General features: G+C 44.5%; 2 protein-coding genes across 3 annotated transcripts in view; both read right to left on the bottom strand.

The window, feature by feature from the left end:
• LOC129831780 (von Willebrand factor A domain-containing protein 5A-like) overlaps positions 1-2,833 on the bottom strand; it is a 38,694-nt gene extending 35,861 nt beyond the window's left edge. Inside the window, exon 1 of the mRNA XM_055895218.1 lies at positions 2,693-2,833. The gene's annotated coding sequence lies outside the window, so the exon portion shown is untranslated. The remainder of the gene's footprint in view (positions 1-2,692) is intronic.
• A 1,160-nt stretch (positions 2,834-3,993) lies between these two features.
• The window catches only part of LOC129831778 (von Willebrand factor A domain-containing protein 5A-like), a 39,266-nt gene continuing 27,555 nt past the window's right edge, over positions 3,994-15,704 (bottom strand). The window contains exons 11-21 of one of the 2 annotated variants that reach the window (XM_055895215.1): positions 13,902-14,016; positions 13,605-13,763; positions 13,136-13,239; positions 11,884-12,101; positions 10,553-10,636; positions 6,911-6,952; positions 6,704-6,757; positions 6,055-6,108; positions 5,464-5,621; positions 4,806-4,929; positions 3,994-4,535 (exon numbers count right to left, since the gene is read on the bottom strand). In XM_055895215.1, coding sequence (XP_055751190.1) covers positions 4,456-4,535; positions 4,806-4,929; positions 5,464-5,621; positions 6,055-6,108; positions 6,704-6,757; positions 6,911-6,952; positions 10,553-10,636; positions 11,884-12,101; positions 13,136-13,239; positions 13,605-13,763; positions 13,902-14,016 — 1,192 coding nt within the window. In that variant the 3' untranslated portion in view covers positions 3,994-4,455. The remainder of the gene's footprint in view (positions 4,536-4,805; positions 4,930-5,463; positions 5,622-6,054; positions 6,109-6,703; positions 6,758-6,910; positions 6,953-10,552; positions 10,637-11,883; positions 12,102-13,135; positions 13,240-13,604; positions 13,764-13,901; positions 14,017-15,704) is intronic. The other variant, XM_055895216.1, reaches the window with a different exon arrangement.

Here is a 15,704-nt window from a genome sequence, read left to right as displayed (position 1 = left end):
CTGCAGTACCTGGTTTGTATCCAGGCTGCATCACATCTGGCTGTGATTGGGAGTCTCATAAGGCGGCACAAACTGACTTGCCTAGTTAAATAAAGTTTAAATAAAAACACACTTAAAAAAAGGACAATGATCTAACACACCTCCAGGCTGTTTAAGGTCTATTTGACCAAGAAGGAGTGATTGAGTGCTGCATCAGATGACCTGCCCTCCACAATCACCTGACCTCAACCCAATTGAGATGGTTTGGGATGAGTTGGACCGCAGAGTGAAGGAAAAGCAGCCAACAAGTGCTCAGCATATGTGGTAACTCCTTCAAGCATTCCAGGTGAAGCTGGTTGAGAGAATGCCAAGTGTGTTCAAGGCAAAGTGTGGCAACTGTGAAGAATATAAAATATATTTTGATTTGTTTAACAGATTTTTTACATGAGTTACATGAGTATTATTTCATAGTTTTGATGTCTTCACTATTATTCTATGTAGAAAATAGTAAAAACAAAGAAAAACCCTTGAATGAGTAGGTGTCCAAACTTTTGACTGGTACTGTATATTTCTCGCAAAACCATTATCATAACCTATTTAATATGTAGCCTATAGTGGGTGCTATATCTGCACTACCTAGGCTAGATAATATGCTAATTCATAAACATTCATGATTCAGGAGTTTACATGTTTTATTTTTTAGGTGTTATATTTGACCCCAGCTACTATTTCAATCACGTGTAACGTTCTGACTATTCGGATTAAAATGAATATTGTTAACAGGTCCTGCTGTATGCTAAATGTAGAGTTATTTATGCAACTTCTGGTTGTGAGAGTCTTATATACAGACCTAAATAGCATGAATAATTAGTAGACAGATGTCAGTGTCCTATATCATAAAATTACTGGTCTAGTTCAAGTGGTCTCTGAACAGTAGAATAGAAGACTAAACAAAATTCACTATTGTCTCCGGTCTCCCCAACATTATGCATTTCTGAACGTTCTGTAACGATGCACACTCTTGAACAGACCCTGAGCTGCAGTCACTTTGCTTGTTGCTCTGGCACAGTCATATCGAGCCCAGCCAATACGTACTCTAAAACAACCTTAACGTTACTCCTAAAGGTCCAAGGACCTTACATGTTATTTTCACCGTTAGACTGGCTCTGGCAGCCAAAACAGCCAAATACTCCATCTAAAAATGAATCGTTTCTCAATTGCGATACGGTTCTAGAAACATAAAGTCCTTTATTTTCATATCACATGAAAACAATTTTTTTAAATGCAAAATACACACTTACTGTACACCACAGGAGGCTGGGGTCACCTTAATTTGGGAGGACGGGCTCGTGGTAATGCCTGGCGCGGAATCAGTGGAATGGTATCAAATACATCATGGTTTCCATGTGTTTGATGCCCTTCCATTCTCTGTCCAGCCATTATTATTATCCTCCCCTCAGCAGCCTCTTGTGCTATACACAGTTTTAACCTGCTTTATCACAGTTGCAGCCGACAGTATTTTTCAGTGACAACACATTTCTGGTGGCCTTCTTCCATTACACACAGGTGTTCAGAGCATGCTAGATGGCTAATTAGCACGTGGTCCCTCTCTCTGTGTCTACACTTGACACTAACATGTGACTTCTGCTATCAGAATAGGAAAAGTCGCATTGTGGCTGTATTGTGTTCAGATCTGTCTGACCTCTTCAGGTGGTCAGGGACGCATTGTGTGCGGATGTCTCCTCAGTCTTGACACAATCCGGCTACGGAAATGCAAGGTGCTCCAGAGTGGCGCAGCAGTCTAAGGCACTGCATCTCAGTGCTAGAGATGTCACTACAGACACTAGTTCGACTCCAGGCTGAATCACAACAGGCTGTGTTTGGGAGTCCCATAGGGCTGTGCACAATTGGCCCAGGATCGTTAAGGTTTGGCCCGGGGTAGGCCGTCATTGTAAATAAGAATTTGTTCTTAACTGACTTGCCTAGTTAAATAAAGGTTACATTATTATTATTTTTTATATAAAATGCTAGAATGTGGTAATCCCACTAGTTCGTGCTTGGCTCTGCCCACCTTGCTTGTTCTGCCCACTATGATTAATTTGTTCCTATTGAAAACGACAGGCTCTATCTTGGGTTAGTTATACAAATCTTTGGCATTCACTGTCAAGTCTATAGACAGCCTTTGTCTTCTGTAACATGGAGATGATTATGGCCGTGTAGGAACACTAACCTATGAAAAGATGTGTATCAATTAAAAGTTTTATAAAATATATATATATATATTTCACGCTGATCTGAAAGATAAGTTCCCTATGCTTCTATAACCGTCCCACAAGCGATGTGTGATAATGATCAAAATGATCGTCGGGCCTCTTTAATAACAAAACACCCCATCCAGAAGACGCTGCCTTCCAATGACTTACGTGTCATGTAATGGAACGGAGCTTCATGATCAAGGTCTTGTCACACCCTGACTGCGCCTATTCTAGCAAGCTAAACTAAACCTCCATAAAATAAGGATAGTGTGATACTGTATGTTGATGAGATCGAATTGAATGGCTATTTATAACGTATATTGGCCACCAACAATAATAAGCAAAGGAGGCTCAGTGCCATTTCAGTGATGTCTGATTATTTTATATTTTTTTACAACTCAACGCTTTCACATAATAGACTAGTCATCCCCAAACGAAGCTACTCTGTAACATATTACCTTAAAATGTGTGATAGGCTGGTTTTCAATGATTGCGTTTCACTGTTCCTCGTGATAATATCCCTCCGTTTCTACTTTCGTTTAGAATTAATATACGAAGAGGCTACTTCTTCCTGGTTTATAAAGGCAAACGTCAATAGTAATCGTTGTGCATTCAATCCATTGGCCAGAGTTCATTGTCACGCCTACTATCTTCCTTGCTATTGGTGATCTGACAGGGTGAACAATATTAACATCGGGGAAGTTTCCCAGGGGAAGTTTCCCAGCATCTCCAGGGGGGTTCAGGGGCCTAAATAAAACAACATCCAGAGTGTGTGTTCCTGAAAACATAACCATCCTGTGTGTGTGTGTGTGTGTGTGTGTGTGTGTGTGTGTGTGTGTGTGTGTGTGTGTGTGTGTGTGTGTGTGTGTGTGTGTGTGTGTGTGTGTGTGTGTGTGTGTGTGTGTGTGTGTTGACAGGGGCTGTTGCCTGGGTGGCAGGTGCAGACTGACTAACCACTGCAGGAAAGACTGTCAGCAGGCTATATTTAGAGTCTACAACACAGAGCCAATTAAAGTCCTGAAGTAAAGTCCTGAAGTAGCAGTAAATAAACTACACAAGAAGATGCTGTGTGTGATCAATTAAATATTTGGTGAGTTGGGAACGAGAGCATGACTCAGACGGACACATAGACGGGTGGTCTGAGAATATCCAGTCTGTCCGCTGGCGCCTGGCTGCTTGAACAAGATCATATGATTAACTGACTGGGCTAAGTTACTAGAGAGACATGTAGCGAGGGAATGGCTGGAATGCCATAACCACTGTAGTACAGAGATGTTCTCCTGTCTTGTGCCTGTAGATGGGGTAAAAGGTCCAGCGTTACTAAGCAACAAGTAGGAATGGTTGGTGAGCTTCTCAGGATACGGTAAAGGAACTGGGTAGTAAACATAGTATATGTCTGTGAATAATTCTGCCTTCAAGTATCATAACACACTGACCTATATTCAACGTGGTCTTCTAGCCTCCCTACTCTTCTTCATCAGGAGTTACCGAACACTACTGGAGAGCTACTGGAGGTGCAGGTTTCTGTTCCAGCCCAGATTAAACCCCTTAGAGCAGGGCTGAAACAAAAGCCTGCACACCCAGTGGCTCTCCTGGAGGGGTGGCCCCTCCTGATCTAGGTTCCATGAAGAAGGAACAGAGGTTGGTGTCATTAATAAAATAGATAAAATTACCGATAAAGATGTAGAATATCATTGAGTTCCATGCAGAAGGAACAGAGTGGAGTCATTAATAAAATAGATGAAATGACCAATAAAGATGTAGAATATCATGGATTTTATCATATGATTTTAAAGTACAGTGGTAAAATATGAGGAAATACATGAATATAGACAGTGTTACATGATCACACAGTAAAGGCACTCATCTAGCTTTCCATTTTACCAAGCATTTTGGTTAGTGATGACAAGTACTGTTAACACATTGTTTCCAGTAGGCTTTATGGAATTGATAACCAAAGCAAAGTCTAACAAGTATAGCGGTATTGGTAATACATAGATTCATGTTGATATGTTAATAACAACCGATACATAAGTGCCCCTACATTAAATGACAGTAGGCTAATATAGGTAAGAGGTTGATAATTGGGCTTGTTCAGACCGGTACAGTAGCTAGTTCCACCATGTTGCTTTAAGGAGGGGACCAGGAGCAGGTGGGTTTGCGTGTATATCTGACCCCGAGTAGAGTAGCAGGAGTGTGGGGGACAGCCAGGGTGAACGTCTCAGAGCCCCAATGTGTCTTTCTGCACCTGGCAACCCAGAAGGGTGTTCCCAGCCTGGACACACTCGGACACACTGGCTGCTGAAACACATCACCGGGACAGGGATCATTATACTGTGGCATTATGGGGACAAGGGTGGACAAAATGCATCTTCAAACACTTGTTAGAAGACAAAATACCACAAACATTGTATTGTGAATGATTATACTCAAAATACAAATATTTGTAATTTAAGTAATACAGTGGATCCCAACCAGGAAATTGCTTTCACCTAAACAATTTATTTCCAATCAGGTGAGACGAAGGCCAAGAGTTTAGATGCCAGGTCTATGAGAGTGAGCTATAGCTACCTTTCTGAGCCTGGATCCATGATACTGCCTTCGTGGCCAGAAACTGCCACTCCTCCTGAGCCTCCATCTTGAACCCATAGAGCCATACCAGGGCTAGAACCGTGGCCCACACCTCCTGGTCCACCTGAGTGAGTGAGAGAGAAAGAGAGGGACAGAAAGACAGACGGGGAGAGAGAGAGAAAGAAAGACAGACAGACAGACAGACAGACAGACAGACAGACAGAGACAGACAGACAGCGACAGACAGAGACAGACAGACAGCGACAGAGACAGACAGACACAGAGACAGACAGACAGACAGACACAGAGACAGACAGACAGACAGACAGACAGACAGACAGACAGACAGACAGCGACAGACAGACAGACAGACAGACAGACAGACAGACAGACAGACAGACAGACAGACAGAGAGAGAGAGACAGAGTGAGATAGAAAAAGTGAGTAAGGGAAAGAGAACGAGAGAAAGCAAGGAAAGAGGCAGAAGATAAGGATACTGAGACATGGGAATCATGGTGAGATCCAGTTGAATGGTCATCATGCCTTTGTCCAGAGCTGATGGTCTTTCTACAGAGCATACATGCAGATACTCTGTGTGAGTACAGAGTCTTGCAGCACGCTCATATTGCTGAGTCTCAGTTTATTTCTGTGGACCTACCGGTGCAGGCTTTGGCTTGGCCACCTCCTCCTCAGTCTTCCCCAGCACCTCAGCCAACGCTGCCTCCAGGACCCAGGAACCAGAGGCCTTCTGGAGGGAGATCAACTGGAGGAGAGGGTCCTTCACAGGATTAGAGGCTGGGGCTGGACAGTCAGAGTCTGATGGGTCAACAAATGGTCAGAATGGTTACAACTGATCGAAACGGTTACATACCTAATACCTTAACTGTAGGTATTATAGCACCAGTGGCTAACTGGGTCACCCTAACCCTATGTGACGCCCTGACTGTAGAGAGCTTTTTATGTCTCTATTTTGGTTTGGTCAGGGTGTGATTTGGGTGGGCATTCTATGTTCATTTTCTATGTTTTGTATTTCGTTGTGTTTGGCCGGGTGTGGTTCTCAATCAGAGGCAGCTGTCTATCGTTGTCTCTGATTGAGAACCATACTTAGGTAGCTTTTTCCCACATGGTTTTTGTGGGTAGTTGTTTTCTGTTTAGTGTTTTGCACCTGACAGGACTGTTTTAGTTTCGGTTATTCACTTTGTTGTTTTTGTTTAGTGTTCAGTTTAAATAAAAAGTAATGAACACTTACCACGCTGCACTTTGGTCCCATTCCTCTTCCTCGGACGACGACAACCCATATACTCTAAAAACAGTGCTAAAGTCCTTATACTGGGCTTAAGTAATACAATCACAATAAATAGATACGCTTTGGGGAGTATCAAACTGTGTTACAATTCCCATGTAAATAACAGGTACTTGAAATGAGGTTAACACAGGATTAGAGGCTGGGGCTGGACAGTCAGAGTCTGATGGGTCAACAAATGGTCAGAATGGTTACAACTGATCGAAACGGTTACATACCTAATACCTTAACTGTTCCATTTTGGCACCAGTGGCTAACTGGGTCACCCTAACCCTATGTGACGCCCTGACTGTAGAGAGCTTTTTATGTCTCTATTTTGGTTTGGTCAGGGTGTGATTTGGGTGGGCATTCTATGTTCATTTTCTATGTTTTGTATTTCGTTGTGTTTGGCCGGGTGTGGTTCTCAATCAGAGGCAGCTGTCTATCGTTGTCTCTGATTGAGAACCATACTTAGGTAGCTTTTTCCCACATGGATTTTGTGGGTAGTTGTTTTCTGTTTAGTGTTTTGCACCTGACAGGACTATTTTAGTTTCGGTTATTCACTTTGTTGTTTTTGTTTAGTGTTCAGTTTAAATAAAAAGTAATGAACACTTACCACGCTGCACTTTGGTCCCATTCCTCTTCCTCGGACGACGAAAACCCATATACCCTAAAAACAGTGCTAAAGTCCTTATACTGGGCTTAAGTAATACAATCACAATAAATAGATACGCTTTGGGGAGTATCAAACTGTGTTACAATTCCCATGTGAATAACAGGTACTTGAAATGAGGTTAACACAGACATGAACCTTTAAAATTACCTCTGTAGTTTATGTCAGAGTCTGATACATCATCACCAGAGTCTGATGGGACAACAAATGGTCAGAATGGTTACAAATGACCGAAACGGTCACATACCTAGTACCTTAACTGTTCCGTTATAGCACCAGTGGTTAACTGGGTCACCCTAACCCTAACTGTAAAAACAGTGGTAAAGTCCTTGTGCTGTAAAGTACCACACACCTTTTGCCAGTAAAGCTCCCTTTAGACCCCTGTCCATCCTCTGGTGCATAGCCATACTACCCTGCATCCTCCTGGGCATAGCCGAGCTACCCAGCACAGGGGCGAAAATCTGATATCAACCTTGGAGGGGACAATTACATTACATTTTCTCAAGAGCAATTCCTGAGGGGGGACACCAAAAGTAGTGCTGTAACACATAGCCTACGTTGTAATATGTTAAATGTATATTGAGGAACCATAATCACTACTACTGGATAATTGATAGGTACAGTAGTTAACTGAAGGGTTTTCCCAACTTGTTCAAATGTTTAAATCATTATAATACTACTACTAATAATAGTTATAGCAGTGCTCCTTACCAGTCCAGTATGTATGCAGGTATTTGTACTTACAAACAGCAATATCAAGAAAGGCCAGTAGGTGACAATGGTACTGTACACTGTATGGGTGCAGTTTTCATAAATACAATGAACATGGTGCGATCACATCTAAAAGAGTCTCCATTGAGAACCATCACAAAGTTGGTCTCCGTATTGAAATTACCTTTTAATTTGACTTTTTCTGATACATTTATATAGTCATTAAATATCTGCCACTGGCCTGAGTCTACTACAATATCTTTACAAGAACAAAAAGCTTACAATAAGTACAGTTCTAAAAGCAAAATAACTACTTCAATGAAAAACCCAAATAATCAAACAAAATATCCTTCAGTCAGTGTCTCAACTCTTCAAACAGCAGCTATGGACAAGTATGTCGCACAAAGAATGCAATTTTAAATAAAATAACAGGAAATAAATAATTTGTAAGTGTACTGTCATGTACTAAAAACTGAAAACTACTAAACAAAAGAACAAATATCAATTACACCAGGGGTTCTCAAACAGGGGTCCACGGACTAATTGGGTTTCCAGTAAGTTTACATATAATATAGAGCGGAGGTCCCTGAGGACCACTCAAAACCTTGCCTGCCTTGCCTCAAAATATGCAGGGGTTCAAGTACCCAAAAAAGGTTGAGAACCACTGCTATACACACTACTGAACAAAAGAACCAAACATATGTTTGCGGGTTTCAATGGATCCAACAAATTGATGGCAGATATTTTCCCTCTTGAGACTGTCCAGCCTGTCTTTATGTACATTACAGACAACTACGCCGTTCAGTCTCTCTTGGCCCATGCTAGCCCGTAGCCAAGTCTTTAACCTGCGGAGTGCACTGAAACTCCTCTCAGCCTCACATGAAGACACTGGCACCACAAACAAAATTCTGATCAGCACCTCAACTTGGTCAACCAACCCCTGCACCTCCACTAGAAGCCTCCTGAGGACCTCTGCTGCCTCTCCACTGCTGCTACAGGGGTATTTGTTGTGAAAGAGAGGGATCTGCACTGAAAGAGAATCTATGTTCACCTCTGGGTACTGATCTAGAGACTCATCCAACTCCCCCGTGAGAAGCGCTCTTTCCAACTTTTGCAGGACGTTTAGAATGTCCTGGTCAAAACGGTCGCCAAACTGAACCTCTACACCATCCAACACTTAAAAGAATTCTGCCCTATAGTGATCCACTGCTTTGCCAGCAAATTGTCTTGAGTGTCACTCAATGGATTCAATGGAGTCAATAAATGTTGTTGCTTTCTCATACAGTGCAAGATAGCTTTCGTCATTTCTCTTGCCCCTAAGAGATGACCGCAAACACTCGACTGCAGCCTGCATACCAGAGACAGCCTGAGTTTTCTTCTGCAGTGAAATGTTTAGACATTCAAGCTCTCCAAGAACAGCAGAGGCAAGTGTGAGGCCCAACACAGTCTTGCCTTTGCTGAAGTGCTCGAATAAGCCACTGGCAGTTGAAGCTGTCTTGGATGCAGATTTTGCTATCTCCTTTAGGCTGCTTAGTACCCGCTCATGCTGCCCTAGCACAGCTCTAATAGCAGTATTCCGCACAGTCCACCTTGTTGGACATAGGGGTTTCAGGGTGGTCAGATTTGTATTTTTGGACGTGGAAATTGATTCAAACATGCTCTTAAACTTTCCTGACTGGCCATAGAGGACACCTAACTGATGGACCCAGGAAAGGGAATCCCGGATCAGTGGGGAGGCGGAGCAGCCAGCCTGTGTAATCAGATTTACTGTGTGCTCCACAATGTACATAGAGGGCTAATGGCTGCTGCCTCCTCACAATTGCCTGTGCACCTGTGTATTTTCCTGCCATGTTTGAGGCACCATCGTAACTCTGCCCACGTAAGACAGACATGGTCAAATTGAGCCTCAACAACACTTCAGTTGCCACTTTCGCAATGCCCTCGCCTGTTGTCTCCGACACCCTGTATAGCCCAATAAACTCCTCGTGAGGGACAAGGTCATGGTCAACATAACGCAGACAGACACTCTCCTGTTCAGCACCAGAGACATCTTGAGCACCATCAACAATTACTGAAAATTGTACAATCGGAAGAGACCTAATCTCAGCTGCAATGACTCGAATGACTATATTGGCCATGATGTTCAGAATTTCATTGTGCTTTGGGGCCTGTGTACATTGTGGTACGCTCTGTTAACCACTTCAGTAAAATGGGATCCTCTTCTGCCCTAAGTTTCAAAAGCTGGTATAAATTCCCAGTCAGCCGTGTGGCCTCTAAAGGCTTGTCCCTGTCTTACTACATGCCGCACCGAACTAACAATTTTCATCAAGCAATGCCTTGCGTCCTCCTGCTGTTTACCCCACGCGCTGGATAACTGGACACTGATTGGATTTAGCTGGTGTGCTGTTAGTTACAAAGTGGTGGTGGGTTTGGCAGTTTTGATGTGCTGTGAATTTTTCAAAGGCTTTTCTCCAGTTCCTAAATCCTGCACTAATGAAGGCAGCATCTGCTCTTTGGCCAAAAGATGGCTGGCTTGAAAACCCTTGGTTACAGTGAAAACACAACACTCCTTTTATTGATGGATTATAATGTAGCAAGGAAAATCGCAAAACCATCTCTCTTGAAACGTCAACACTCTGTTGGCAAGAGTTTGCGGTTCTGCAAATTGTGGGTGTGGCTGATATGGTTTTGTGCCATCACTGAGGTAACTGGACAATGCTGTGCCACTGTCCCCTATACTGGTGCTGCTGGCAACATGGGTGACACCTGGTCCTGCCATGGCTGTGACACTGTCCTCTGAAGTCTCTCTCTTTGGCTCTTTCCCTTTCACCACCCTCACTGACTCAGTCTGTCTCCTAGAAAAGAAATAAGGTGTTTGCCGTACTCCTAACTACCGGTAACCAAAACTACACAATTAATCACAACAGCAATAACATTGCCTTAAACTAATCTTGGTTCAGTCACCAGTTTAAGTTGAGAGTGGGGGTATCCATGGCATTTTCCAATTGTGTCCCTATTTTACAAGTCAAGAAAATTGAGAACCTTTCATAAAGTTGCCAAACAAAGACTCAATAAACTTACCTGAGACTCCCTGTCTCTCCAAGTCTGTCCCTGCATATCTGTCCACAGCTCTGCTGTCTGTGTGCCATCTGTTGCCTGCTCTGCCTAATGACATCATTGTGAAACATTTTCATTAGCATTTCACTTCTTTCTTATGAACATTTTATCAGCTAGTCTTTGAGATATTAGGCTGCTAGGGTTCTTACTTTGCGTTTTGGTGTACTGAAAAATACTCTGATGTCCGTCTTTTTACTTTTTTTCTGCCATTTTTCTACCTGGCTGGCTGGCCGGTCTAGCAGCACACACACACATTTACACAACATATGCTGCAACCTTTTGGACTTTTAATATAGTTTGTTTCATATTGGCTGGCTTCCAACAATAGCTGAATTTGTAAAGCTAGCGAGCAAAAATTCAGTTTCTGTGGTGTTTGCTATAATCTTTGCTACCTGGTTAAATAAAGGTAAAATACAATTTAAAAAAGTTCACTAGCGACAATTTAGCTTTTGCAACGAGACCATTAAATATATTTAAGACAATGGTATAAGAGAGTGTAGTTCTGTTCAGTTTGGACTTCAGTTTATCGCTAAACTTATCACAGGGACTTTGAAGCACTACAGCTGCAAGCTGATCTTGGAATAAACTGACGATAGCAAAGATTCCATCTTTGACGACGCCACATAAATGGAATAGGTACTAGCTAGCTTGATAGTTAATGTTTGCTTTAGTTTGCGCGCTAGCTCTGCAAATTCAGCTATAGTGTGTGTGAATCCTGCCAACATAAAACATCGCTATGGTGCGATTGACTGGATTACCCTCACGTTAATTACCTGCATTTAGTGCCTTTCGGACAGTAGATACGAACCCTCTATTACCTTGCTAGCTAAAAAACTGGCAGTGGATCAAACCATTGTGAGGCAAAGGGCGGGGGGGTCGCAATCTTTTGAAACTTAAAACGCGCTATTAAGTGTCTATAATCAGCACAAGTGCTTTCATTAAGTATTATTAATATTATTGAAATTACATAGTTATGTTTACAGTGATAGATTGGGGGGGACAAATCATATTTCTCCCAGGATGGGGGGGGTCGTGTCCCCCCCGTCCCCCCTGGGATTTCCGCCTATGACCCAGCATGGTCGTGAGCATGGAGCTCTGACACAACACTGAGAAAGATGGAAAAAAAACAACACACAAGTCACTGGGTTACAAACGTATAGGAACACACACAGAACATATTTATGAATTAGCTCGCACCTATAACACATTCCACACTCTATACATCAAATCTGAATTAAATCATTTCTTTGCACAGCCTCTGTCACACACACACACACACACACTCACTCACTCACTTGGCGTGGGGACTTGTCTGCGTAGCATCGGTCCTTGCACAGCCTCTCCATCTACTTTGTGGACAGCGATGAAGGCAGTAAAGGCACTGCTCACTCCTGATTGGACACTGAGCTCTACCACCTTCTCTTTCACTCCCTTCTTCTCCCCATCCCCCTGCCTCTCTTCCATCTCCAGGGAGCGGATCAGGGTTCGAGCCCCCAGCCTGTGGACGGTCAGTCTGGAGAGGAGGGATATAGAGATTAAAGATGGTGGAGTGGGGGGATAGAGAGGTATAGATGGTGGGGTGAGGGAGAGGAGAGATAGAGAGATTAAGATGTTGGAGTGGGGGCGAGGAGGGATAGAGAGATTAAGATGTTGGAGTGGGGGAGAGGAGGGATAGAGAGATTAAGATGTTGGGGTGAGGGAGAGGAGGGATAGAGAGGTATAGATGGTGGGGTGAAGGAGAGGAGGGATAGAGAGATTAAGATGTTGGAGTGGGGGAGAGGAGGGATAGAGAGGTATAGATGGTGGGGTGAGGGAGAGGAGGGATGGAGAGATTAAGATGTTGGAGTGGGGGAGAGGAGGGATAGAGAGATTAAGATGGTGGGGTGAAGGAGAGGAGGGATAGAGAGTTTAAGATGGAGTGGGGGAGAAGAGGGATAGAGAGGTATAGATGGTGGAGTGAGGGAGAGGAGGGATGGAGAGATTAAGATGTTGGAGTGGGGGAGAGGAGGGATAGAGAGTTTAAGATGGAGTGGGGGAGAGGAGGGATAGAGAGGTATAGATGGTGATGTGAAGGAGAGGAGGGATAGAGAGATGAAGATGGTGGAGTGGGGGAGAGGAGGAATAGAGATATTAAGATGGTGGAGTGGGGGAGAGGAGGGATAGAGAGATTAAGATGGAGTGGGGGAGAGGAGGGATAGAGAGGTATAGATGGTGGGGTGAAGGAGAGGAGGGATAGAGAGATGAAGATGGTGGAGTGGGGGAGAGGAGGGATAGAGAGGTATAGATGGTGGGGTGAGGGAGAGGAGGGATGGAGAGATTAAGATGGTGGAGTGGGGGAGAGGAGGGATAGAGAGTTTAAGAGAGGAGGATTGATGATGGGATGGGGGTATCAAATCATACTACATAGCTGAAATGTATTAGTAGTGCTGGCACTGTTTCTGTTAATGGAGGGTCATGGCAGTCTTGTCTGTAAGTGGTGGCACATTCCCTTAATGTATCTGACCAAGGCCTGCACACTGTAAATAGTATAAACAGTGTTGTTTTTACCCAGTGTCCTCTGTAGGCTTGAGACTGAAGCTCAGCTGGTTCTCAACAGGCTGCTCAGCCAGGCTGTACTTCACTGTCACTGAGCCCTCTGTGTCCCCTGAGCTCTGAGATAAGGAGATAGAGAAAGACAGAGAGGCAGAACAATGGTGCCGTGCCGTGTGGCTCAGTTGGTAGAGCATGGCGCTTGCAACGCCAGGGTTGTGGGTTCATTCCCCACGGGGGGACCAGGATGAATATGTATGAACTTTCCAATTTGTAAGTCGCTCTGGATAAGAGCGTCAGCTAAATGACTTAAATGTAAATTTAAATGTAAACAATATAGAGAGAAAACAAGGAAATATGGGGTTGAGTGAAACACGTGGACCGTGACCAAACAAATAGTTATGACCTTTCCAGTGCCCTTTGAACATTGACATACTGTATGTTAAACAATATTAACACTCATAACAGGAGAAGGCAGAGCCCTCACCTTCCCAGTGAGCTGGGCATACAGCAGTGCCCTTTGACCCTGGAAGAGCACTCTGATTGGTGGAGACAGAGGGGTGACAGACACCCCCTTTGGGACATTCCACTTGACGGAGATGTCCACCACAGCCGGCTGCAGGGCAAACCGGAGGGACTGCATCACCTGAGGGGAGGGAGAGAGAAGAAGCGGTAGTGAGAATAAGGCAGGTGATGAAATCATTTCTAACCAATACAGCCCTCTTTACGTATGCACACACACACTTTCCCACCCTCTTACCCTCTCACCCTCTCACTCTCTTACTTTGGGCTGCATTCTGTCCTGTCCTGTGATAAACTGTGCGTGCCCTCCGCCCTGCTTGGCCACCCCAGAGATGAGAGCAGAGCTGGCCCCCTCTCCAATCCCAAAGGAGAAGCACCTGGCAGGGGCACACCCAGGAAACAGTATTATTGTTGTTGTCAAATACCAAAATAAGGCTATCAAACAAATCACTGGTATCATTTTCTTGTGCTTGTGGACTGACTGAATTAAAACATAACTGTACAGGAAGAATAATCAATACAGAAGCTTTTGTTTTCTCACAGGGGTGAAAAACCCCTAACCTACATAATCTCCCACACTGCCGCCCACATCCAGGTTGGATAGGTTTACATTAGATTAAGTTTAACAATGAATCTTTTGAGTCAAAAAGACCAGTGGTTAGAACTTTGTAAACAAAGATTCCACTGGCTTTATTTTCCAGACAGGTGCAATGGCCTCTGTAACAAAGTCTATTGAAACCAGTTAGGGACAGTTCCCAATGTTTGAAAATATTTTCACATGACCATCCCCTTTTATATTTTTCCACATGTACACATTTTCAGTATTAATGCAAAAATAATGATTTCCACCACAAATACCAGTAGCGACCCTGTGTTTCTAAAGGTGGATATCATCTTTACTACTGCAGCATGTTTTGTGGCACAGTGGATGCCACGCAGGGCTACGGGCCAGAAAGGTGAGCTGCGCTCCCTCTCCCTGCCCGTCTCATTACACTACGATCAGACCCGGGTGCAGACAATGATCAGCAAGGGGAAATCTGATTATCGCGCGCAGCTTGGAAGGGACATTGCTTACAACCCTCCCCTGCGCCCAATAAAAACACCACCACCCTCCCCTGCGCCCAATAAAAACACCACTACCCTCCCCTGCGCCCAATAAAAACACCACTACCCTCCCCTGCGCCCAATAAAAACACCACTACCCTCCCCTGCGCCCAATAAAAACACCACTACCCTCCCCTGCGCCCAATAAAAACACCACCACCCTCCGATGCGCCCAATAAAAACACCACCACCCTCCCCTGCGCCCAATAAAAACACCACTACCCTCCCCTGCGCCCAATAAAAACACCACTACCCTCCCCTGCGCCCAATAAAAACACCACCACCCTCCCCTGCGCCCAATAAAAACACCACCACCCTCCCCTGCGCCCAATAAAAACACCACTACCCTCCCGTGCACCAAATAAAAACACCACTACCCTCCCCTGCGCCCAATAAAAACACCACTACCCTCCCCTGCGCCCAATAAAAACACCACCACCCTCCCCTGCGCCCAATAAAAACACCACTACCCTCCCCTGCGCCCAATAAAAACACCACCACCCTCCCCTGCGCCCAATAAAAACACAACCACCCTCCCCTGCGCCCAATAAAAACACCACTACCCTCCCGTGCGCCCAATAAAAACACCACTACCCTCCAGTGCGCCCAATAAAAACACCACTACCCTCCCCTGCGCCCAATAAAAACACCACTACCCTCCCCTGCGCCCAATAAAAACACCACTACCCTCCCCTGCGCCCAATAAAAACACCACCACCCTCCCCTGCGCCCAATAAAAACACCACTACGCTCCCCTGCGCCCAATAAAAACACCACTACCCTCCCCTGCGCCCAATAAAAACACCAATACCCTCCCCTGCGCCCAATAAAAACACCACAACCCTCCCCTGCGCCCAATAAAAACACCACCACCCTCCCCTGCGCCCAATAAAAACACCACTACGCTCCCCTGCGCCGAATAAAAACACCACTACCCTCCCCTGCGCCGAATAAAAACACC

The sequence above is a fragment of the Salvelinus fontinalis genome, chromosome 33 (assembly GCF_029448725.1).
Source record: "Salvelinus fontinalis isolate EN_2023a chromosome 33, ASM2944872v1, whole genome shotgun sequence".
Lineage (NCBI taxonomy): Eukaryota > Metazoa > Chordata > Actinopteri > Salmoniformes > Salmonidae > Salvelinus > Salvelinus fontinalis.
This window is presented reverse-complemented; position numbering and strand designations above follow the sequence as displayed.